Source organism: Fulmarus glacialis, unplaced genomic scaffold (genome assembly GCF_000690835.1).
Source record: "Fulmarus glacialis isolate BGI_N327 unplaced genomic scaffold, ASM69083v1 scaffold14895, whole genome shotgun sequence".
Taxonomy (NCBI): domain Eukaryota; kingdom Metazoa; phylum Chordata; class Aves; order Procellariiformes; family Procellariidae; genus Fulmarus; species Fulmarus glacialis.
Genome location: NW_009213979.1, coordinates 1 through 27,314, shown reverse-complemented (window position 1 = coordinate 27,314; position 27,314 = coordinate 1). Strand labels below are relative to the sequence as shown.

At 35.7% G+C, this 27,314-nt stretch overlaps 1 protein-coding gene across 1 annotated transcript; it reads right to left on the bottom strand.

Annotated features, from left to right (window-relative positions):
* Positions 1-1,899: 1,899 nt before the first annotated feature.
* NBN (nibrin) lies at positions 1,900-26,012 on the bottom strand (the record flags this gene model as incomplete). Its single annotated transcript, XM_009578400.1, has 15 exons — positions 1,900-1,930; positions 5,412-5,461; positions 6,980-7,093; positions 8,145-8,300; positions 9,757-9,846; positions 11,872-12,346; positions 12,613-12,876; positions 13,330-13,471; positions 16,220-16,320; positions 17,413-17,603; positions 17,896-18,013; positions 22,526-22,629; positions 23,059-23,218; positions 24,589-24,734; positions 25,879-26,012. Coding segments are annotated over 15 exons (2,276 nt in total), but the record flags the coding sequence as incomplete, so codon positions are not given.
* Between the last annotated feature and the right edge of the window lie 1,302 nt (positions 26,013-27,314).

Genomic DNA, 27,314 nt, shown 5'->3' with positions numbered 1-27,314 from the left:
AAACTAAAAGAGGGTAGATTTAGACTAGCTATAAGGAAGAAATTTTTTACTATGAGGGTGGTGAAACACTGGCACAGGTTGCCCAGAGAGGTGGTAGATGCCCCATCCCTGGAAACATTCAAGGTCAGGTTGGACGGGGCTCTGAGCAACCTGATCTACCTGAAGATGTCCCTGCCGATGGCAGGGGGGTTAGACTAGATGACCTTTAAAGGTCCCTTCCACCCCAAACTATTATATGATTCTATATCTGCTATCTTGATATACATAGATCTCAGGATGCTGTTCTTCAAATCTGATACATGACAGTGGCTCGAAATAGCTCAGCTCATCTCACTTGCACATTCTGAGCTCTCACCAGAGGAAGTAGTTTTTTACTGCGTATTTAAATTCAATTACATCAACCAAAGTGCTTCCTCACAATAAGAAAGGAGATCCTACTATCCTGCCTCTTGAAAGAGGATGCAATGGAGCTACTGTTCATCTTCATCTGTATGTGATGGCTTGATACAGCTGAGCAGAAAATATGGAAGGCTTTTCTCACTGTACTTCCAGGGCAATCCTTCAAATTCCAAATTCTCAGATGAGCTCTCCTAACTGAAAAATGGGTAGCTGTTTCGTAGCTTTCACTGTCGATAGAGATGAGGGCAGATTTTGAAGGGCAGATTTTTTACACAGTGATTGAAAAAAGTAAAGGCATGGATAATGGACATTATTTCCAATAGCAAGGGGATTCATTTGGCTTCTCTGCTACTCCCTCATCTGGAGCTTTCATGTTTTTCTTTTTTTATTTCCCATGGAAACTCCCCCCACCCCCCAACCATTTTTTATTTTTAAGTCTTATTTTTGGGGTGTTTCGCCCCTCCACCCCTGACTCCTAGAAACTACCACATTCGGTCTTCTCCCCCTCTAACTTGAGTCTCATTATAGATAAAAACAAATTGCAGAATATGAGACATCGTTATATCAGCATTTACACTTCTGAGGAATGTACAAGGTTATTTCTCATTTAATACTACAGAAAAGTACACAGACTCTCATAATCTGATGGTTCTCATCATGCAGCTCTTGGGCTTTCTGTATATATCGTTTGTTCTTACATAGCCATTTTCAAACACAGCTCTCTCCTATTTGCAAAGGAAAGGAAATACGCAGAAAAAGAAACTGCACTTGCCTCTCTGCCCCTTTTCAAGAAACCAAAATTAAACTGCTTGTTGCTGCTGCAAATTTTTTTGATATCTGAGTTTATAAGAGTGTTTCTAGTCTGTAGGCTGTTCAAACAAATATTAAAGGGCAAAAATCACTGAATTTTAAAATTTAAACATCTATTTCAAATCTGCCGTCATACAAAATTGGTGGCTAGCTACAAATAATTTGATGTCACCAACTTCAAAAATAGGAAGAAGCTTGACCTTATCAATACTTTCTGTTTACTCAGACACAAATTTAAAGTTTGGTCTAACTTATTTATGAAGTCTTCAAAAACCTCTGCCTCAAGAAAAAAATTTACAATATACAAAAATCTAATTAACAAATCTAATTAACAAAGCCTTTCTGAAACGAAAAAAGACTGATGCTAACTTCCTCTTTTTTCCCAAAATAGTACTGACAAGCAAACATGAGAAATAAACAGCCTAAAATGAAATCCTAAGCATCTATGGTATTTTACTGAGCATTACTCTGAAGCAAATAATGAGGTCTGGAAAACATGCAATCCATACGTACCAAGCAGTGAAAGAAACTTTTCTTTTTCTTTAATAAAAGCAATACTTAAAAACAAGTCTTACAATAATAGATAGCTCAAATGGTCATACGTAGGTATATATTACACACTATAACCAGCAAACTTAAAGAACAGAAAGCAGATTTTGCTAGAGAATCACTGTAAATTCAGGCCACAATTTATCTTCTCCTTTTCACATTAGGATCATATCTGCAACAAAAAAGAGAATTTGTCACAAATAAGTAAAACTTAATGGTATTCAAAGTTAACAATGTGATGTAAATAGCTTTATTATATATTCATTGCAAGGGATTGGTCAGTGTTCAGTCCTTTCCCTGACTGCACTTCTGTAACTACAGTTGCTACAACTTGACTGAAGGATGCATAAGCTAGAACCTGTGCATGAACTAGAAATAACCTTTACTAAAATTTTCAGTGACTTCCTAACTACTTAAAATTTTTAAATCTGATGCATGAACAAGCTTTTCCAAGCCTTTAATGTCCCAACATTAAGTTCCTCACTAAAAAAAAAAAAAAAAAAAAAAAAAAAAAGGGGGGGGGGGGGGGGATCCCAAAATTAAATTCCCCACAAAAAAAAAAAAAAAAAAAAAAAAAAAAAGGGGGGAGGGAGGGGAAAGGGGTACTGTATATTCACAGCAATGTGCAACATTTGGCCACAACTCATTCAGACAAAAGCCTTCTGCTGCTTCCTATTCCCACATAAAGCAGTTCCTTGTCTTACCTTCCCCTTTACATAGCTTCTGACTGATTTTCAATAATTTATATCTACTTTCTGGATATACGAAATAGTTACCTGATTTACTGCAATATGCTTATAATTTGCCTCTGCTTGACACTGCTATTCCTTGGCCTTCTCTTTCTCTCCATTTGAGCTTCATCTCCCGAATTCCTGTGTCACTTCTTTGAAATTCTGATGTGTTTTCTATTCATGCATGAATAACTTATGGACACAACTGAATGATCAGGCAGTTTTACTTCCACTAATTCTGTTCTCATTCATCAAGACTTTGTTTTGCTTAGACAGGAAAATTGTGAGCCAAATTACATCGCCACATAACTAGGAAGGTATTAGAAGTCACTGCTGTTGCTATTCAACTCAGACTTTGGCAAAAATGAAATGTGTACCCTTTGAAAGAAATGCTGTATTATTAACTGTTAATTAACAGCACAAGCTGTTAATGCAGTAAGATTTTCTGAATGGCTCTTAGACATGTTGATATGCGGTATCATGATAGTGACAAAAACATCCTTCTTCACCCTACTCATTTTTCTCCCTAAATGCACAATTTTTAGTGTTAGTCAAATGCATGGCAGGTGAGAAATCAAACAGTGGTTGCTTGTTTCTTCACATAAAAACTAAGAAAATAATGAAATCATTACTAAACAGAGATCCTTATATTAAATCTCAAAGCATTTCTTTGAATTTATTGGTATAGCACTGTAACACATTTAAGTATGTCCTGGACACCAAATTCTATTTTGGGGGGTGGGAGGCGGGGGAAGGAGAGGGGAGAAAGATATGCAGATAGGAGGAGGAGATGATACATGATGGAAAGGTGCCACCAGGACACCAACAGCTTCAACCCCGTCTGTGACTGCCTATGGAGTTACTGACACTGACAGTTATGAACATCTTTTTATGTAATCTCCCCCACCTCACCTCCAACCATTTTTCATGTTAAATGAAGCCTGGATGATGTTTTCCAGACAGAAAGAAATCAAACAACATTATCAGAGAAAGGAAACTGTACAGTACCTATGGCCTGAAATGGAAAAAGAACTACAGAGATTCCACTATTGTGAGTGAATGTACAAAGAAACAAAAGACCTTGCTGGGAACAGGGAGTGAAGGATACAAAGGGCTATTACTGAACATAATCCATTTATCTGTAGTCTTAGCAGATAGTATGATATGTCTTCCCTTCCTCCTCTATTTCAGTATGTACTCAGCAGCAGTTGAGGGTATAACTTTTCTTTCTAGCTCATCTTTACCTTTGAGTACTGCATGACTTTTTCTAATGGCATCTTCAAATGCAATTTTCATGGGAAATTGCAGCTGTTAACATTAGCATTATGCCAAGTAGTTTTACTCAGGATTAAGGACAAAATTAGAAGTAGGTTACAAACTGTTGAACGTTAAATTGCATGTTTTAATATTTTTGACTGTGGAAACTTCTGTAAGTACAACTATCCTAAAAAAATTGGAGTTGAGGTAAAAACTTTTCTAAGCATGAATGCACGTGAATTATCTAAGTTTCCACTGCTCTGTGTTGAAAGGCTAAAATTAATCAAGATATTTTTGACCAGTTAATGTTCCAGCACAGCAGTCAAGCTGCACCTTTTTTTTATAAATGTCTTCACAATTGACATATATTTAGAGGCTGTATTGCAGATGTAAAAACTGGATAAAATGGCAAATTTGGCTTAGAACTTCTTTTAATTAGAAAGTGGTTATAAATCATTAAATTAGTATTACAGTTGAAAGTAACTGGACAGGAAGTCAACTGAATAGGATGATTCTCTCTTTCAAAAGAGAGATTAGGGAAAGTGGTAGACAACTGAAGTGAGGGTTATTGAAGAAAACTGCTGAAACAGACTGTATTTTAGAGGCAAACGTAATGAGTTATGGCAAACAGCCAAGGTGAACGTGGACCTACCAAAGAAATCTCTCAAACTCCTGTGACATAAGCACTGATTAAGACAGAATTAATGACTCTGCTACACTGTCAGGAGTATAGAATGATCAGTGTAAAAATGCCTCCTCTCCTCAGTCTGAAAACTGGGAAGATGGTAAGGCATTCAGGGAGATTCTAACAAGTAAAAAAAGGTAGGAGCTCTTTCATTGTGAATGGGTTTGAAAGTAGCTTAAGGTCTCAAAGATAAGGGACAAAGAAGAGCCACACTGAAGGAGTGGTCAGGCCTTGGAACAGGCTGCCCAGGGAAGTGGTAGAGTCACCATCCCTGGAAGTATTTAAAAGATGTGTAGATGAGGCGCTTAGGGACATGGTTTAGTGGGCATGGTGGTGTTGGGTTAATGGTTGGACTTGATGATCTTAGAGGTCTTTTCCAACCTTAATGATTCTATGATTTACTTAGGTTGTTTTTTTTTATTTTTGTTTTAAATTCTGGGAATAAGAGAGAAAAAAAAAAAGGCAAGCAGTCCTGCCAATCACTTTTTCACAGAATTAGTATTCTGTTGCTTTAGCTCCCTCAAGGGACTCAGCACAGGGATAGACAAGTGCCTGGCCAGAATGAAAATGTGGCAAACCCCATCACTTTTTCTTGGGAGTTCAGATGACTGACTCAATTGTAAGATCAAAACACTTCATTAGGTTCTAGCAACCACTAATGGCAGAAAGCTTGACCCCAGAATCTCTTCCAGCCTTCGTGAACAATCAAGCTTGGGCATACGAGACAGGAAATAGCAACATTTTTGTTTGAGAATATTCTTACTAAAAAATTGTAGTAAGTCTGAATTAAGTTGAAAGTTTAAGGCATAAAAAATATTTGAGAGAAGTGGATGAGTCATTTGACGTATATTCCATACATGGGAATACATGGAATTTTCAAAGGAATAGTCAAAGAAGTCTTTTACAAAATTGGACTTTGTCCAAAAAAAGATGTGATGCAAATTATACACATTTTTTATGTATAAACATAAAACTCTTACCTAAAGAGATCATCAGCAAGCGATTCTTCTCTTGCCTGTCGGTTCTGTTCCTGAGAAAGTAAGTTTATTCAGTGTTTGATGTTAAGGCTGAAGCTAATGAACAATACAGAAGAACAATATATCCCTGCACTAACACAGTTTTTCCTGAAGAAGTAAGTTTTCTCTAAATACTCCATTCAGCACATATTCACATTAGATAATATATTGTGCTACTCAAGTCTGGCTACTGCTACCAACTAATGGAATGGATTAGTTTGTGCAAGGTATCAATTTTGGTCAGAAACATGTTTTTTGGTTTTGAAGGATCATTATAGAAATAGGGACATTTTTATCCAATTATTGGTGTGTAAAGGGAATTTTAAATTTGCATTATCTATTCCCAGGGACAAAAAAAAAAAAAGGAGATAATAAAAAAATATTGATTTAACAGAATCTCAATCAGACTGTGGAAAACAGAATATGGCTCATCAGCAAGTATTTTTAAAGAAACTACTGGAAAATTAAAGTGCTAGAGAACGGCTATGATAAAATATAGTATTTTTTAGAAATTTTACATACAAAGGTGAAGATTTTTGTAATAGAAAAAATACTGAATTTATTCTTACTATGTCTTTTCAGTCTACTGCAACAGAATTTTACTCAGGTATTTTCTGTTCTGTTCAAGAGTAGAATATCAATTGTACTTGTCCTGGTTCCGGCTGGGACAGAGTTAACTTTCTTCCCAGTAGCTTGGGGGGTGTGCTGTGTTTTGGGTTTGATATGAAAGGAGCGTTGATGGCCCATTGATGCTTTGGCTGTTCCTGGGTGATGCTTGCACAGGGCGGGGGGAGCACAGCGGGGTGGTGGACCCAGCTGGCCAATGGGGTATTCTATACCATGTGACATCATGCTCAGTATAAAAACCAGGTGTGTGGGGGGGCTCGCCCCCCGTTCGTGACACGCGGTCGGTGGTCGGTGAGCAGCTGCATTGTGCATCGTCTGCTTTGTATATTGTTATTGTTGTTGTCCTCACTGTTACTATTGCTGTTCTATTTTGTTTTATTCCAATTATTAAACTGTTTTATCTCAACCCGGGAGTTTTCCTACTTGTGCTCTCCCGATTCTCTCCCCCATCCCACCGGAGGGAGGGTGAGCGAGCGGCTGCGTGGGGTTAAACCACGACAGTACTGTATAACAATTTGAACACAGATTACTGTGTAGAAGTTCTTCCTAGTTCTCGGTCACGTTTTTAGAAGTCACAAGTGTCCATAATGCTTCTTTTGATTATTAAAAAAAAAAAAGATCATTCTCTTTTAGGTTATTGATTGTGTTTAAATCAGTTTTTCCGATTATATGAATGTTGCATGTAAAATGAATTCAAATAATCAGCAAAAAAATGAGCCTTACCACAGACTTACCAGTAACTTTACTACTTTGTATGTTCCTATGAGCATGCGTGGACAGCTAATTGGCTGAGGTTTTATTTCAAAAATAAAATTCTGAAGTATTTCAGAAATGAGCACAGGTTGGTATGACCACTTACATGAGTCAAGTCTTTGTTTGCTCATCTTTGAGAAAGAATTCCTTACCTCCATTTCTTGCCTTAACCAGTCTTCTAGCTCTGAATTCTTTTTAGCATGGTGAGCAATCAAATCTGATCCTCGAATAACGTATGGAAGTTGTCCTGCCCCTGGATAAGCTACCTGTCAGACAATAAATTCTTACAATTACAATACAAGGCAAGCACACTGCAAGTAAAAGGTCTGTTTTAACAAATTCAGAAAGTCCAGTCAAATATCACAGAAGAAAGTCAGTCATTTTTTATTTGAATAACATTTCTCAGAGATCATATTTAAGAGAGACTGAAGTGAAAAAAGCATTTACAGAAAGCTGTTATCTCCCTCCTTTTACCAAAGGAAACAAAAAAAAAAAGCTGACAAGTTACATATGCTAAATAAATCTGATAGTACATTAAATGGAGTTTGAAAACATTATAAGCTGATTTTTACTGATAGAATCTATTTTATCATCAGAATGCATAAGAATCTATTACAAAACAGTGGAAAAGAAAATACGATCAGAAATTTTAAAAAAAAAGAGAGCATACTCCCAGAAAGCTGGAAGTTGCATTATGTGACTCACGTGCTCCACATAATATTTTACTGGAATACATTTCTAGTAATCTTATACCACATATGTTTTTTTTTTATTTTTAATATGAGCTGAAGTGGTATTTTTACATTGAACACTAAGAATCTTCTTGAAATTATCTTCAGGACCCAAGCAAGCAATCATCTTACTTTTGTAAGATACTAGATTTAGTTCTATTTAGAAACCCAAGATTTATTAGATAAAATGCAAGATTCTGAATCAGCATATATTTTATACGTAGGTCTTTAGAGAAGTCAAATTGCTAACTTTTGGAGGTACAACCGGAAGTTATGGTAGGCATCACTTCATGACTTATTCCAAGTAACAGCTTGGAATAAGTATCTAAATAATAAATCTAATCTAAATAACCTAGCATGAGGTTATGCTAGGTTAAATAACCTAGCATGAGCCTTTGTCAGCCTGGTACTACTTTAGTCAAGTAACAAAATATTTGTTAACAGTATAATATGGTACTTAAATTGTTTCTTTCTGCAGTTACTATCAATTTAAAAAAAATCATAATATATTTCTACAATCTTAAAACAATACTTCTTAGTATTTTTAAACAGTGCCATCTTGTGACCATTTCAAATACACACTAACCTTTTTGAACATTTTGAAATTTTTCTTTCCCCCATAGCTGGTATTTCCAGTAAGCTGACTGTTCTGTTTTGGATGGCTGACAACCAACGATCTAAACTCAGTCAAAAGAAGTCTGCTAGGAAGATTGCTGGAGTCATCTTGAAGTTTGTTGTCATTCTTATGTGGAAAGAAAAAGGATGGAGCACTTCAAGTGTATAAACAGACATACAGCATATCTAACAGCATAAACTTTAGAGAAAGAAATTATCATGAGCACAGCTGAGGCAGAAGTTAGGATTCCAAAAGGGTGAGGGGAAGCAGCAGCAGCAGTGCTAGAAGCCAAGAAGATGGATGTACTTGTCATCCTCCTTATATACCACCAATAGAGCTGGGAGCTCAGTAAATTTTTTTCTCTCATATTTACATCTGTTGAAAAGACAGGACCATGAAGAACTGCAGTAATAATAATGAAGTCAGTGTACCTCATTTCACTAGGATTTTACTTCAAGATAAAACTTCAAGTAAAAAAAAAAAAACCACCTTTTTTTTTTTCCCCAATTTAGCTAATATCGAAGAATTACTTCTCTCCTCCCCTCCACCTTGCCTCTTACCCCAACTAATTTAATCAAGTATAATTACTCTAACAGAAACTCCAGCTAACTCCGAGGAAGATGAAGCTGAACATCTTCAGCTCAATTCTAGCCTACAGATTTACCATTTAGGCCAACTTTAGGGCTGTAAGATGGATCTGATCAATGAAGCAACTTTTTCTTGTACATGAGAATGCTCATATGTCAGCAAGTTTGCATGCACACTTTGCTGCTTGGGGTTAGACCTATGTGGATTAAAAAGGAAGTCTGGGTGCAGGACAAGTTCACAAGTAGCTTTAAACAGCTCCAGCCCAGATGCAGTACAGTTGTTTTATAGCAAAGTATAAACTAGAATTCCTTTAATCTAAGCTGACCCTGCACTTTGGTATACTTGCACAGCATTCCCTCTTCTTGGACTGTTTCCTGTACATATGTGAAAGATTTTATCCTGCCCCTCCTTGACTTGTTACACTCTCCTTTATCTCCTCAGAATCTTTCCATTTCTGTTTCATTTAGCCTCATCTCCTTTTCCTCTGCCTCACTGCCATTCTGTGCAATTCTCCCCTCCTTCCTTCATTCATCTCACCTATAACAAACTTAGCACAGCATTTACTGTTAATCAGTGTATGTTACATCTATTTTCTCAATGGTCCATCTCTTCCATTCTAGTTGTGATCTCCTCAAAGCAGACAAGGAGATTACGTTCTTGTCTGGTCTTTAAGCAGTAACCTAACAATAATATCAGTACAAGTACTAACGGCATTGAAGGGTTAATACAATTACATTAGGTTTCTGTAGTGTAAGTATCTTAAGTATCCATCCAAATGCCATTACAAAAGCATGCAGAGGAACTACAGTTCTCTCTGTCTTTTCACAGTCAATAAGTTGGACTGTACTATTCAAATTTACACAGGATTATTTTGAGGAGTACAATCTTCAGAACCTCCTTTACTCTGAGAAGCATTAAGAAAATGCATCAATATTTTGCTTTTACGAACATAGTATTTGTGGATCCTATTTCACAGTTTGCTGTTCAAACTTACAATTAACTGGTTTCTTACCAAGACTGGCAACTCTTGCTTGATCTCACTTTTCATTTCTGAAGTTAGCACTAATCCAAGTTGTTCTGCTTTCTATTTGATTAAAAATTATTTAAAATGTAACAATGAAATTAAATGCAAATTTACATAAAATTGTTTTCTGTCTACAGTGGAATAAGCATTTTCAAATCAATATAAATATTTAGACAGAAAAGAAACTGCACTTTTAAATTTATACAATTTTATGTACACTATAACAATTGGTTTTTTTCTATTAAAAAAATTATTTTCTCACTTTTTTTTCTTATACCAGTAGCAAGTTTTGTCCACATGTACAATCTTTAAAGTCCTGCCAGGTTCTGGAAAATACTGTAAAAGCTTTTAAATCTAAAAAGTAGCATTTTCAATTCCATATATCAAGTGTACACGTACGCAGAATGGACATTTCATTACTAGGATTGGAAAGTATTCTGCAGGTTGCTTTCCTCCGATAATTTAAAACCAGATTTGCCTTTCACAGATTATTTTCAGTGGTTGAAAAAAGTCAGATCAGCTTTATGCACCCTGTAGATTTTGAGTCAATTACTTACGTTGTCTGTCTTGCCAGATACACAAGAAAATAGGTAACAAATATGCCTGTGGCGCTTTATCATGAAATCTCCTTCCTATTCCACTGGAAATATAATTTACATGAATAAAATAGGTTGTTATTAATTAGAAGACTTTTTGTCAGCAAAAGTCATTAAGTGCTCATCTGATAAAATAACAGTTTAGTTTTATAGAAGAATTTGTTTTCCTTCATGATCGTGACAAGAAGTTTGACTAGCCAAGCTTCCCAGGCCATAAAAAAAATTCAAAAGACTATTCCAAGCAGCCATTTTAGTCTCTCAGTATGGTTAGACCCGATAGAAAGTACCTCCTCTCTGATAGCATAAAGCGCAAGAAACAAAGATTCTCTACAATCATAAGACTTGTCTTTTAAAACTTGCCTGTGACTAACACCAAAAAAAATAGCATTATAACGAAGTTCAAAATTCACACTTTGCCAGAAGCAAGCTCCAGTAAAGTATCAAGGGAAGAGTGTTAAGCTAGTCTGAGCTAAGAATGCACAGACAATTACTAATTCTCATCTGATCTCATCTGACTGGAACTGCAAATTCCAGTTACTCAATCATACATTCAAACTTTATTATTACAGCATTTAAACACTGCCTACACTGTGTAAGAATTGACTAGCCAGTAAGCTTTAATATATATATTTTTTAAAATAAACAAAAATTAAACCTGTTCCTTCTCTCTTATTCCCCTCTGCATTGTTAATAGTCTACTTTGCTAGAGCTCTCAGCATTGTTTTCCTCTACAAACCTGCTTTTGTTTTTTTCGATGAAGTGGCTACTGTTTACTCAAAATCCATTGTTTTCTTCATTTCTCTTAGAAAATTGCCTTATTCTCAAAACCAGAGAAATAATCAAGAAAACTGATCGCAAGGTGTGGGTTTTTTTGTTCTGTTTTGGGTTTTGGGGGGGGGTTGGTTTTTTTTGTTGTGGGTTTTTTTTTTTTAAGACAACATTAGTGATTTGAATTGCCTTATACAGGAATTTTAATAATCTTCCACGTGACACCTAGAGATTCTGACTTGAAAGACATTGGACACTACTTGGTATTCAACAGAAGAGGTCAACTAAAGGTTTCCTAAGAAAATTCATTACATAAAGATAATATAATTGAGTATTGTTTTAGTATGAATATCAACATTATAATTAACAAAACAACATACAATATGAGAAGTTTTTCTTGGATATATTCTGCTGTCCTACCTACAGTACTTCAAGCAAAAAGAGAGGAAAACTTTCAGAATACAAGCAGCTTTCAATTCACAAAGAAACAATGTCCTAAAGAGTGAAAAAAACATTTAGATAGGTGTAACACTGCAACGTTCACATGTAATAGATACATCATTTCAATTTTTAGCTTAGAGGGTTTTGAGAGGTTTAAGCAAACAGACTTCACAAAGCCACTTTCTGTATGCAGGCAGCCTCATCCTTAAAGAAGCTAACTGCATCCTTCTAACACAATTGTAAATTTCAAGATTAGGCACATGAGAAGAATGTAACTTACCAATATTTTATTCTCCTGTCTCTGCTTTACATTTACTTCTTGAATCTGGCTTCCTTTGGCTTCCAAACATCTTTTTTTTCGTATATTTCCTTGAGCTTCCTGGTCATGATCTGCCATTTGATCTTCCCAGCCTAGGTCTCTGCTTTCAAACACAATTTCTAGAGCCTCTGTATCTTCAGATAAATCATCTAACTCCTTTCTCTTCTCTGGTGCATGCTTTTCACTAGAAGTAATTTTAGTGTCTGTTTTATCACTTGCTAGTTTGCCACTTTCCCTCATAAGCTTTATACCTGTGTCCTCTAATGCAAAATTTGGGTTTGGGTCCAGGATGTTACTTTCCTTTTGATGTTGTTCTGCTTCATTGTTCCACACTGATGAAGCTGTGGGTTCAGTGCACTTGGAAACAGGTGATGACCTTTTCTCCAGTTTTGCTAGTTTGGGTACAGATGTTTCTTCTCCTTCTTCAGCTCTTTCCCTTAGCCAGAAAATAATTACAAAAGAAAGAAATTACAAAAGCATTTTTTAATATGACTATTTGCATCTGTAACATAACAGCTTCTGGGGTTTTAGTGACTGCATTGTGAAATTGAGGAAAAGCTTGCCATTCTAGGAAGCTGATCTAAAAATTATCTTTTGAAGTATGTTTTGAATTAAATGTACATCCCTTGAGTTAAAATTATTTTCCAGAAACAGCACCAACATAACAATAAGAGAAGTAATGTCAAGAACATTTCAACATACCTTTTTATAGCTACCTGGAAGTAATTTGTAATTGAGTTAGACTGGTGACGTGAAGCGCACTCACTAGGTCTACCAGCTTCTGAAATTTTAGATGGCGAGACAGGATGACTTTTTTGACTAAACCCAGATGTTCTGTTCACTCTAGAGATCGATGTTTCTGCATTTACATCGCCACTTGTGCTAGGGTTTTTCTTTACAGTGGTTATATCCTGGGAAGCCATTTTCCCTTTTCTGTCCATCTGGGCAGTATTCTCTATCTCCATACTGTATCAGAGAGAAAAAATATTAAGTGAACACACAAGAAGTTACCACAGAGATACACTGTTGAATACCACTTTTTTAAAAAGTTGTACCTGTTCTTTGAACATACTTATAAACAATGTAGGTGTGCTAAAAACAAACTGTAAAATACGCTATGACAAATATATTTTTATAACTGTGAAATGGCTTGAAAAATTTTAATAGTCAAGACAGTCAAATCAGATATGCAGTATCTACATTTGTATCTGAGACAGTCATAAGTCCTATGTGATGCTTTCTATTATCTACCACTCAAAAGCAGAAATTACCTCACTGCAGACAAGTGACAGCAATTTAGTAAGCGCCACTTCAAACACTGTATACCTTTGTCCATGGCAATGATACAAGTTCCTCTGCCACAAAAGATTGCTTTATTTGCAAGTATTAGCTTAGAAACTATTTCCATGAATACTTTACCATGTCTGCTCCTCTATTTCTGTATCAGCTACATATACTGTGCTGTTATCTGCAGCAGTTGGCATTATGGTTTCATCCACAGCCAAACTCTGAGAAATGGATTGCCCTACAACAGCTGATGCAGGAGTACTTTTAGTTACAGCTGCAAGATCAACACAAGAGAAGAATTACAAGGTTAATATCAAAGCTGTGATTCTTTGCATGTGTTATCACACATCGGTAACTGATCAGGTGAGATTTTTGTAAAATAGTCTTAATGCAATTTTAATCAAAAAACTAAGCAGATTTATTAATTAAAAAAACCTGAAAGAAACAGTTCTAAAAGACCACATTCTGGGATTCAGTTTTAAATATTCCACTAAATTAAGTCATGGAATTTTGCTTAAATAAAAATGAAGCATAATGGGAAATCATATATTAATATGGACATAATGTAATTAATAAATCATGCAATATATATTTTATGCAAAACCATCAGAGCACAAAATTCCTTATATTTACTGCTTTATGATGATCTCTAACATGTGATTATTATATTTGGGATAATTTCTATTAATACAGAACCAACATTTGCTAACAAAAAACCTCAGAATAATGTCTTCTACAGCCCATTTCTCATAATCCCCATAGTCAGGGGATTGCTTTAAAACATCTTTTGCTCCTCTCTATTTAGTTGCTCACATTATTTCTCTGTAAAACAGAAAGAAGAGCATACACAACATCTTTTATATTGCCTGCCCTTTCACTTGTCCTTGTCTGCATATACTTATGTCTTCTCCAAGTCAAAGGACACTAACATTACTATTTTAACATATGTCTCATCGTGCTTCTAGATAAGTTTTTTTGCTTATTTACTATTTATCTCTCAGCCCTTTCCATTATTCCTGCATCTCATTCAGATTGAGAATATGAGGACAGGATTGTCCTTTCAGATAACCCCTTTTTTACACATTCATTCATTCATTTTTTCCTACCGCTGTAACCTATAGAGGAATAACCGATAGAGACACCTAGGTCTCCTCCTTGAGCAACTACATGTTATATATGTTGCTATTCATTGTTCTGAGACAAGATCAGAGGAAGAAGTCTTGTTTACAATCCCTTCGATTTGCAACACATATAAGGAAGTTTTTTATAACTCCCAAACAATAGCACTTGTTCCCTTTTAGCAAATAAACTGTAAACATAGCTACTTTTAAAAGCCTGATATACAGTCCTTTTACACAATTCAATTAGACAATTTAATTTTTATCCAATTAAACAATTCAGATTGGAAACAAGAATCAGCACTTCTGATTTATCCAGATGTCTGTGGGGTCAATATTTTTAAATTTAATCTGAGAATCAATTTATTTTGTATTGTTTTCTAAACTAACTGAATAGACAACAGATCACATACAAGTTATTCATACAGGAATACCAGTCAACCAAAATATTTTTCTGAGCTCTGCCAGCACTGGATGTATATTTTTCCTCTCTTCAAAATACATTTTTGAATAAGTAATGTTCCTGTATGTAAAGACAAATTTATGGGTATTTTGTTTGATTTTTTTTTTTAAATTGTAGCATTTGCTACCCGATACAACACTTTGTAGAACAGAATAGAACCTAAAATTATTGTTGTGGTTTAACCCGGCAGGCAGCCAAATACCACGCAGCCGCTCACTCATTCCCCCCACAGGTGGGGCAGGGAGAGAATCAGAAGGGTGAGAAAAACTCGTGGGCTGAGATAAAGATAGTTTAATGGAACAGAAAAGAGAAAATAATAATGATAGAATATACAAAATGAGTGATGCACAATGCAATTGCTCACCACCCGCACTGACCAATAACCAAAATCGCTACTCTACTTCCTGGATCACAGCTACCATTCATATACTGAGCATGACGTCACATGGTATGGAATACCCCATTGGCCAGCTGGGCCAGCTGTCCCGGTTATGCTCCCTCCCAGCCTCTTGTGCTCGGTAGAGCTCGGAAGCTGTCCTTGACTAGCAGGGTACTTAGCAACAACTGAAAACATCAGTGTGTTATCAACATTCTTCTCATACTAAATCCAAAACACAGCACTAGGAAGAAATTTAACCCTATCCCAGCCGAAACCAGGACAACTATACACATAACTCTGACAATTTTATAGAAACAAAATATAGACTAACAATTGTGGAAGAAGCATGAAAAGAGAATTAGACAAACAAAAACTTTCTGTTTCTCAAAGAGTTTTATTACTACTGCATTAGCAAATACAAGTTAAGTTTCAAGTCAAGACTTGGAACGTCCACTCCCAAACTATTACTTTAGTAAATGTGGCAATCATATCTCATTGTTTTTACTTGTTACGTCAAGATTATGTTTCATTTTGAACTGGGCAGGGGGCGGCTGAATTTCCCTAAGGCAAATTCCTTTTTGAGCAAAAAAAGCAAGCCTTTACAAATTAATTCCGTTCTTATTCTCTCAATTTTTAACATTCATCTTTTACTTCCTTATTACCCCAGTCTTTTCATAAAAGATAGAATAGCATGGAATTCAAACTACCACATACATATTAATTCAGTGGCCACTAAAAATGTGAGCTTCAGAAGATTGTTTTAAAGTACCTTTCCTTTAAAGATCAATGTACTATGTGTCTGCTTTTTATGCTAATTTTAGATCTGCTACTTTTTTATTTACATCTAAGAGTCATATAATTTTCATCACAGTTTATTGCAAGACCATTAAAAAACAATTACCTCTTCAGACTTGTATACATTTTTCATACAATGTCATTCTATTTTAGTGGTCTTGCAAAACAAAACAAAAGAACTTGAACATTAGCTGTTGATGCCCCCGTACAAAAAGAAATATTGCCTCTTTAATGCTGTTAACTTATTACTACCCTTCTTCCAATTACCTTTGTTACCAGGCTGCTTTTGAGGGTTGCAGTATTTTTCCGTGGACATGAAGATAACTGCCAATCCAATTTCTGCCTCGGGAATAGCCCTGAGATCCTTGCTGTTAATATACAAATAAAATAAAGACAAAAAAAGAAAATGTTTCTCAATACAGATTCAAAGATGAATAGGCGAATGGGCACAGATACGACAAAGTACAAAATGTTCCATCCCTCCTTTCAAAAAACATCAGCCTACACTACAATTTTTCACAACACAGTAAGTCAGCATAATTATCCATCGTTATACCCATGTCCCATACGTATGAATTCCCATGTTTCCTGCTGCTGCAGTCACTGCCTAGTCCCAGTAATCTGGCCAATGCATCGCTCCCTGCCTGATTTCTGGGCATTTAACCAACTGTGCTCTACCTCTCTTTCAAAAACGTGTGTGAATGGGAAGGTGACTTGAAAGATTTGAGCACTTCTTATAAGTCAGTTAGGCACACACACCCCTCTTCTGTACTACAGCCACGAGAAGAGCTTGAGTACAGTTTTCTCTATTTAAGAAAATTCAGAGGAACTAGGTTTAGGTACCAGGTTAAGCGTTGGGATTTTGCTTTCTTTCATTGCTTTAATAAAATAGTATAATGAAAATCCTAACATCTATAAAAATATGCAGTCTGCCCTCTCAAACAAAAAAACCCAGCATCAAAACAAAAACTGATTTTCATAAAGAAGCTGCTCTTCAGAAACACTGCATGCAAATAATTAAGTGGCAATGAACCATATGACCTCAAGGTGCCATCTCACCTATTTTCCATTAAATAAATACATATATTTATTGAAAAATCATAGATGATCTGTTTTCCATTCTTAGAATATATTCATTTTTAACTTCTTTTAAATAGTAGAAGAAAAACCACTTGCTGTCTGTAATTTCAAAGCAACTTCATTACAATGAAGCTTTGTAGAATTGGATCCTCGGGGCGGGGGGGTGGGGGGGAGAGAAGAAAGAAAAACCCCACCAAATCCTCACAGAACTGCCAGGTCCTTTCTTTCCTGCTTCCAGAAATTTTAGTTACTATGCTAAATACTTAAAGCAATGAAGCTCTTTATAAGCATCCTACTGCTTACATATGTATGCAAACATCATGACTAATCTCAGAAATTCTGAAATTACCATACCGCTGTACAAGAGAACAATGCTGCACCTTTGCAAGACAGTCAGAATGGAATCAGTCCAGTTTCTCATGGAGTCAGATCCTGGGATCTGAGAGTTTGTCAACCCCACATCAACCACACAAACTTCAGGAGAAACCAGTAAAGATGTTTCTTTTCTACCCTCCGTCATCAATTTTGCTTCCCCTCCTCCAAGAATAACTGCTGGACCCAGTTTCTTGTGCTAAAAAGAGAACGCAAACAAAAAAAAAAAAAAAATCTTAAAAACCAGTTAGTTTAGAAGTATCAGCATAATGAACTATCAGCATAATGCTTATCGCTGATGCACTAATGCAGATGCGATGTGTTCTGTTTCTCCCCCTGTACTTCATCTTGCTTAGGCCATCATATTGTAAGATGATAAATACACAGAAATCCTTCTTTCCTGATGAACCCAGAATGAGTGTGAATTCACATAGAACAGAATCTGCGCTTAGTTACCCCTGCAACATTTCTGCAATGTAAAGCCTAATTACCTGCTTGGCAGTTAGAAATACAAAAGTTTTTCCACTGAATATTTTTCTCCTTTCATGATGCTCAGATAAATCCAGTTTTTCAGTGCCAATGGAAGGCTCATCAACTGGAGGATAAAAGCTGCAAGAACAGAAAATTAAAGTTACAAAATTCAGATTTACCTATCAGTACTGACTCATAGTCCTTTTTAAAGTAAAGCTCTGAAGTTAAAATACTGTATTGCTCTCTTAAAACTATATAAATATTTTTTCAAGAGATCATTAAGAAGAAACAGAGCCTCTAATTTCTCAACATCTAAGCTAAGATCAAGACTTTCTACTTCAGTAACTAAGAGGACAACACTTTTAGAAATGTATTCAACCTATCCACTTTAAGCATCTGCTGTACACCTATCTACATTCTCCACTAACAATACTGACAAATGAGCCTGCAATCTCATTCTGCACTTAACTCTAGCTAATAGTAAAACTCCACACAAAATCAGCCATCTTGCTTCCTCTACCCTTCAGGCAGGGACAGCCACCCCTCCTTCTCTTCTATTGGATCTACCACCACGCTAGATGACAGCAAATAAGTATACTTTTCTTGCTGGTGGGCTAGAGAACTGAACTGAGTCACCCTACAGATTTTCAATTCTTTTGTCCATTACAAGAAAAGTGACCAGGAGTTCAGCTGGGGAACAGATTAGGCAGAACTGAAATTCTATCCTGAAGCTCTGATTTTTGTCACAGCCTGTGATGTCAGCTCTCGTTAATGAGAGCATGCCCACATCATAAAAAGCCTCCAGAGTTAAGGCAAGCATCTAACTGATAATTTCAGGATAGTATTTACAGGATCTTTGAGTCACATATTCACTACTACAGCGGTTCTGACAGAGCAAGGTGAAGGCACATGCTAGAAAAGAGGGAAACTATAGGTTGATTTCAACTGTGCTATACTACGTCTGTACCTAAACAGCAGTTTATATATGTACTCTGGCTGAACAAAGAACTACTTATCTTCATTTTGACTGCTGATTACACATCCTTCTCATACTACTACACAGGGAAAAACAACATGCTGAAATACATTCCCAAAATCTGGTTTAACAGCCCAATAAATTACATATATGCATGTATACATATATACACACACATGGATATGTTTTTAAATTATTTTTGTCCTCATTTATGCAAAGATTAGCAGATTCTAAGCAAGAAACATACTCCATGAAATGTTGAAATATTTAAGTTTCTGGGGAAAAAAGCATTTATTACATAGGTAATTTCACCATCTGTAAACATATAAACATTCTTCAGACACTGCAAATATTCACATACTTAGAGCTGAACACAAAAAAAAAAGCATGTACATTTTCTACTGCATCCAAATATGTAACTCATTTATGATAGGCTAAAATGTACTATATAGTTACAGTTAATTTTAAATAATCTTTGTTCTTTTGTGTTCTTCACAATCAGTTCCTGAAGCTTTATGTACACAATGGAAATTAACCAGCATAAAACCATCAGGTTTCGAAAAATGAGTATTCGGTAAGTTTCAGCAACCTGTTCAAGTCTGTTTACAAAAATATTGTTCTATTGAAGTTGAAATAGATACGATAAATTCTACTAATTTTAAGAAATAGGGCAACTCGGATTTTAGTTACCAAGACAGAAGACTTCTGATACCGAGCCCCACAGACACAGTCATTAAACCATCAAGACAAATACGGGGAGAAAGTTATTTTTAAAAACCAAAGGATGAGTAAAAAGGGAGAAACAGCAGTTTCCATTACTTCAGAACTGGACTATAGTTTCTCTAGAAATACATTTCAAATCCTTTTTTGGAACCTTCAACTGATCATTTCTTCCTCAAAGAAACCTTTGATTTTCCTCTGAAACTGTTATCCAATCCTGATGTAAGCTCAAAGGCAACATAGTCTTTTTCTGTCTTATGATTCTGAAGCACTCCTTGTACTCTCTCCCCATAAGCTTTGAACAGTAACACCGTTATCCAGAAAAGACCCTCTACAGTCTTGAATCTTTCAATAAATAGATGTTGATTCTTGATGAGTTTCTGTTAAAGGCCTCAGTTACTTTCCTACGTTTTCCAAAGCCCTGCACTATTTACACTGGACTGCTGTAATAAACCACGTTATTTCATATAGGGCTGCACTTACGCAGCTATTAGTGAAATCTTCAGTTATTTTTCTTCCTTGCATAGGTTATCAGAGAGTATCAGAGGACTGGAGTAATATATTTCACCGTAAAAAGCCTCAAGTAAGAAGGCACATTCATTATGTGAACTGCAGGTTCATATGAAGTCTTTGTATAAACAAAAAGTTGTTTTACTTTTTTTGAACTTTAATTTGCCTAAGATTTTTTTTTTTAATCAGATCTACAATAGTAATCAAGATTTAATTAACAGTGTCACCCTGTATTACCACATCAATATGGCTTTCTTATTTTATATCCAAGCTTATTTCATATCCAAGCTGTTTAGTGTCTTGCAGATGTCCCAGCTCAGGTCAGCTCTAGCTACAGTGCACAATGTAGAGATTCCCCGTGAAAGTTAAAACCATTTTTGGAAATTGAATGCAAACAGTTGCTAAGTAAATTTTCAGTATCTTCCCACAAGCTTCATCTTAAAAATATCACCTATTTAAGATACTGTAATTATTTTAAATATAGATCTGTGTATTACACAAGCTGTCTCATTTAGTTTGACGCAGAACTCTCTCTGTGAAAGCTAAGTAATGGATATACTGCTACTGTCAATCATATTTAGCGAACTCAATTCCTCTAAGGGTCTCAAAAGTTAACAAAAATGTTAAAAAAAGAGAAACATATCCATCTGATTCTATTTTAGGGAGCACTTCACAGCTCAATTATACTGTCATTTCTCTATTAAAGGAATGGACAACATGCACCTTGGTTTCAAGAGCCCAAACCACTGTCAGCTTGTTAGTGTAAGAGATGATAACAGCAGCCTTACAGCTAGGTAACATTAGACGAAGCAAATTTCAGATTGCACAACGAATTGCTAGCTTTTGATGGCTTGTACTACCTGTACTAAAAAAAAAAAATAAAATCTGCCAGAAAATCTTATGTCCAATATTTCAGAGAGGACTCTAATTTGTTTAGTTTTCTCATGTCCTTACAAAACAATGTAGAAGTTTAAGTAGAAGGAAAAGTTACAATTCATGAAGTTTCCCCCTTACTTCTGAAACTGGAGACCAAATGAACTTTAAACCATTAACAGATGACTGGTTTGACGTATTACATAAACCCCTGCAAACATAAAACAGCATCTAGAAACTAAAGAGTATTTGCTACCAATTGCTCCAGATTGGCACCTGTATTATTCTAACAAGGTACTGTCACATTCTGTGAAATACATTTTAACATGTAGCAAGCGCAGCTTATTGTGAATCCTCTGCAGCTTTGCTTCCATTATGTGCACCACTGAGGTTTGTTTAGCTGCCCTTTCTTCCCCGCCGGTTCATCAAACTGTTCTACCAATGGCTATCATCAGACCCACTAAAGAAAATAAATTAAATTGCTAAGTCACAAAGTGACTTCTCTTCCTCACCACTTATTTTCCCCAACTCAAATGTCTGGTGTCCAGCATCCACCTGGTTAAAACAATACATCCAGAAAAATCATAAAGTCTTGAACACATTTAAAGTACTTTCACAAATTTCTCTCCCTGTTAACTGACATTAAATTTCAACAAGTTATTTTTCAAATGCCAAGTATTCTTAGAATTTCCATTCATTATGTATTTCATTTCACAGTACCTTCCAAAGCATACAAAGAGTAGAAGTGATAAAAACACAAGCACCCATGCAGTTTACCTTTTAAAAATACACAATGGAAATTTCTTACCTGCATAAATCATGTGTTCATAAAAAAAATCCCAAACAAACAAAACACAACTGTCTCCCTTTTCAAGATAAAAACAGTAGCAATACTGGCTCGGATTAAATTCTCTCATACAGTAATGGGATTATTTTACACTTTTCTACCTAGAGAAAATAACTGAAAGGGCTATTCTACAGTACTTATTTATTTCAAAGTAAGAATTCCCTTTTCAAGTTAATTCATCGATGAAAACAATGAGTATTTTATTCTTATATAGCGAAGACCAATGCACATTAGTCTCACTTCAACTCTTAACAGATAATTAAAAACCCCTGCTATTTCAGGGAATTCAGTGGTCAGGCGAACTCTGTTTTGATCAAAGTTTACTGGAAACTCAGTAACTAACTGCATACTGGGAAAATATGTCTACATAATGAAATACATTGGATATAATTTCTTCTACAAAAATATAATTTTCTTTATTTTAATGTACCAACTCCCGAAAGATTTTAAATGTTGCTTCAAACGTATCAACAAAACAAGTTCCTAGTTAGAGCTAGTAACATCTCTAAGCATACAGTGAATTCCAAGAGCTCATTTTACAACTCTAGGATGAGAGCAAGAAAATTGCCTGAATATTACAATGTGTGTCATATTAAGCATTCTTCCACAAATAAAGTTACTGTAATTCACATATTCTGTCAAATATAATCAGATAAACGTGTAGTTATTTGATAATCTAACTCCCATAAATTTAATCCTGTGACATTGAAAACATGATGCTTACCTTGCATGATTTGGCAACTGTTGCCTGGACTGAATAGCTTTGATTAATTCAACAAAAAAATCTGGTTTTATAATTGGTCGACCACAAATCAAAGCACATATAGTCTGAAAAGACAGAACATATATATTTACTGTGGAAAAAATTCAGCTAGAATATGGTTCAACTGACATTAGATTTTTAAGATCTTAGATGTGGAAAACATCACACAAACAAATAGAAGAATACTGAGTTTTGCAACTGAAAAACAGGATAGTTTTGCTTCTAACAGCCTAGCTTTTAATTACCGTCTTGACCAAAGTTATGAAAATGTACAAGGCAACTGATGAAAATCAGTAACAGTCTTCAAAATTGGCTTTTTTCCCCACTTTCTTTCCCTCCAACCTCCCATCAACATACATTTCTTTCTAAACTTGGAAAAGGAAGAGTTGACTTCATTGCTTTGTAGAGAAAAATCTTGAGCAGGTCTAGAATTTAATTCGCGTTTGTGGGAAAACTGCAAAGCAACGCCATCACTATGCAAAAGCTCAACATACCTTAACAGTAACTTTTACTGATACCATTACAAGATGAGTACACTCGTTTGTCCATTCATTCACTACAAGGCCTCCAAGCTGCTGGATGGCTTGATTTAAAGCAGTTTTCTGAGCAATATCTAAACACGAGGAGCAGACAACTAAGGGTTCATACTCTACTCTGAAAAGAACAAGTAAAAAAGAATTGCTTTAGTTATTTCAGCCAATCATTATGATGAACAGAGTTGACTTAACTGCCTTGTTTGTGTCTCAGGGAAATTGCGGGGGGAGGGGAAGAGAAGACTCATAACTCTTACGTAGATCAAAGACTGTGCTTTAACATTTCCTAAAGAAAGTAAATACTGATTTTTATTCAGAAAAATTAACAACATTTTGACTTGATACCTGAAATATTTCTAAGGACTTTTGGGTCTTACACAGACATCACATAGAAATAGTGCTTCAAGAATACTGCAAGGTCAGAGAATATCAGAAGAAATTGAGCGTGTGTTTCCAAAGGCAAAAGTATGCTCAACAGAACAGTCCACAAACAGATTAGTATTTAAAAAATGTAAGTGTCGTAGAATGCAAGTTCAAGTAACTTTCTTTCCTAACTCTGCTGTCACCCTTGACCATAAGCCTATTTATATTTCTAGATCTTCCGTATGGAATTACGGCATATCAAATTCCATGATTTAATTTGATTTAGTCTACAAAGCAGAAAGAAATCTAAATAATATTTCTGGTACAACAGTCATGATGTATCTGGTCTCATGGCATGATTCCTGTACCACATTTCAGGTATGTTTATCTAAAATATCACAAATAATTTATTGTAATAAGTGGAGGAGAATGCCATTTTTTCTATCAAATAATACCAGCAGCAGTGACAAAACAGAGTCAAATTTTAAGGAACAAAGCCAACTTCTGGTTGCTTTAATGTTGATTTTAATGGTCATTAGAATTTTTCTACTTACCTGCCACTTTACTTCAAGGAGTGCTTCATATATTCAAGCAGATAGCACTGACTACCATGTTAAATTTGAAAAATTAGCAAGTTAGCTTCACTAAAGAGAACGCAGGCATACATCACAGCAACAAGCATTCAATGGCTAGCGCTGCACAAAGCACCTCCAGCTATCTCAGTTCTTTTCTCATTACATTATCAACAGCTAACAAGGACTCAGACAAGCTCTCTCCCTACCCTAAACTTTCCTCCCTTCTTTAGAACCATTTATGTTTTAGGATTTTGTTCTTTACCTTAGATAGCCTGAAAACACTCACTGTACATGATACAACATCTTCTAAAATGCCAATGCTTTTCTATGAACAATTCTAATCTCTTAGTGTCAAAATAAATTATATTATAAAAATATGTAATGGAAAACTATTGCAGAAGCAGGTGTGGAACACATGCAAAATACTACTCACCTCCTCTGCTTTCTAAAAACTCATCATCGCTGTATCGTTTGCCAAGTCGTATTATGTGCAAAAATACTCTTTTTAAAACTTGCAATTTTCTACTTGGTATTTTATAATCAAAGCACTTACCTAAACTTGCTCTGAAAGACTCCAAAGTTGATTCTGTCACCAGACTGCAAAGACACTGAAGTGCCATTGAGTTTTGATCCATTAACAAAGGTACCATACTTAGATGTATCTGTTACTGTTAATATAGGGACTGACAGAGACTGGCTCTGAAAATAAACATAAATAAGCCATTATAATTTATCAGAATTAGATAATTTTATCAGAAACAGGTTACTACCATCATGGATCAAAGCAGTAGATAAATAAGAAAAAGCCCACAAAATACCATCCTAAATAAAGACTTTGGACAACGAGGCTGGCTACGTGTAATTATTCAACTTCTCATTTTCACTGTGAAGGAATGAGAGAAAACATACGTATTTTTAGCTTCAGAACTTTTGTGCTTCTTACACTCAGTCTTTTTGGAGGCTGTGCAAGGCAATCATTCACTGGCCCAAAGCCTCTGCTAGTGCGATTCAGCAAGGCTCTGAGATTTATTATTGATGCTTTCATCTACCATTCAGCCCTGGCATAGGTGCCCAAGTCACTTTCCCTCTCTTCCTTCCACGAGCACTGCTAGTCTTCCACAAGCTGCAGGGCATGGTGACACCAGCATGTCTTGAGACTCTTCTCAATATGACTCAATATGACAGACACTGTCATATTTCCCAAATATGACAATTTCACAAGCCAATGAGAACACTGTCAGCCTGTTTTTATGAAATTTTGCCACGTAGTTATACACTATTTGCGGTATTGAAAGGACAAATAAATTTTATGTATTTCATTTTAAACTCTATATACAGTTTTCCTGCTGACTGGCATCAAAAAGTCCATAAACATTGCAACACATAAGGGATAGTAAATTGCTGCTTGCCAATCCTCCTTGGGACATTTTTATTTTCAGTCCCCTATAAGCAAATACAGAATTAATGATGTGGAATGAAACACAAACTAAGCCTGCAGTAAGACAACTGAAGCACTTTCCACAACCAAGACTAAAACTTGTCTATGTAATGAAATTTGATTGCATAATTTTCCTGCCATGATTATTTTAATACAAATTCCTAGTGAATCTTCACTCTGGGATAAAAAGAATGCTCAGATGGGAGCTTGGACCAGTAGAATTATGCCACTAAATTTCTCAACATAGGCAAGCACCCCAGAGAAAAAAAAAAGTCAAGATTAAGAAAAGACAGGTAATCAATGGTTCTACTCCAGGCATAAAATACCTGTGAGAGCGAAATGAGAGTATGTATGTAAATTATCCACATAGCATATTGATAATGCAGTAAAATGTTGGCTACTTACAGGGGTTGTTTCAGGACGACTTACTGTCAGAACTGCATGACTTCGACTGATGGACTGATCATCCTGAATTAAAATTGCGCAGTTTTTGCGTCCAACGACATATTCTGTACCACTTAAAAGCCGATATGGCTCTCCTGAAAATAAATGAGACAGAAAAATGTCAATTTACAAAAAACTCCAAAACACTCAAAGCACTTAGGAAACATTCAGAAGTCTGTAGTATATCTGAAACTCAACTTTGTCATGCATCATTTATTAGGCTACCTAGAAGTATGCATTTAGTTTATAGAAATTTCTTTCTTCCCCTCTTCCTTGCTTTGTCCATTATAAAAAGATACATTTTATGATAAACAAAGCAGTTACAAAAGTGGCAGCACGCTTTTTTCAAGGACAACTTATTTTTACCAATACTTTGCTTCTTAACTTTTCTCTTGTGTAACTTCTTGAAAATGACAACTACTACCTAAGATAGCTCTTCCAAAACACAAGTTTTAAGAGTACATATATAATTTATTTACATAACTTATTAAGAGGTTCAGAGGAGAACATCCTCCTAACGAATGTGGGAAGATCTGCAATGTAAATCAAACTGATACTTAGTAAATTCAGTCTACGACTTATGCTTTAGCTCATTCTTGGTATCTGTCATCTAAACCACATGGTGGCTTTTCAGTGAATGGCTTGACTACATCCAAAAGGTGTGTGTTACCTACTGGTCAACAAACCCAGAAATGTTTCTTGAAGAAAATGAATGAATAATTACAAATTAAATTCTAGGTATCAACCCTGGGAAAATAACTTTCCAAATATGAACGGTGCAGAAACGATCATCCTGAATACAACGACAATACCAGTGTTTTGGCTCTTGCTCACGAGTTTTCCAGGCAGTAAGAGATAACTCGGTTCATTTCAATAGGATTAGGTACTGTTGCCACTAGGAGATAAACTAAACATGCAAAATTCATTCCCAATGAATTGGGAAATAAAGAGCAGATGCAATTGTGATAGGATTGCTTGTAATACAGAAGAGAAAACATTTAAGTCAAGAAGAAATTTGTATATTATATGATACCTATTATCAAAGTTATCAATGTATCAAAGCTCCTATGGATAAGGAAACGGATGAAGAGAGGTACAGTGACAATTCAGTTTCAAAACTCTGCATCCAAGAAACAATCTGATGTCTTAAATTCAACACTTGGTCCTTGAAACATCAACATAATATTTAGACATCTTTTCTGAAAGGAGAGACTCCTGAGGTTGACTTCTGCATCTGAGCTCCATTCTTCAGGTATTTTAAAGCACCACTCTGCGACCTGCTTCACTGGCTGCAACAGCACCTCAAAACATCCCAGATGTATGGAACAGCAAAGCAAAAAGCCCCACTAAATTTAACAGGAGCTGTGGCCTGCAGTGCTCAGGGGAAGAACGGAGGC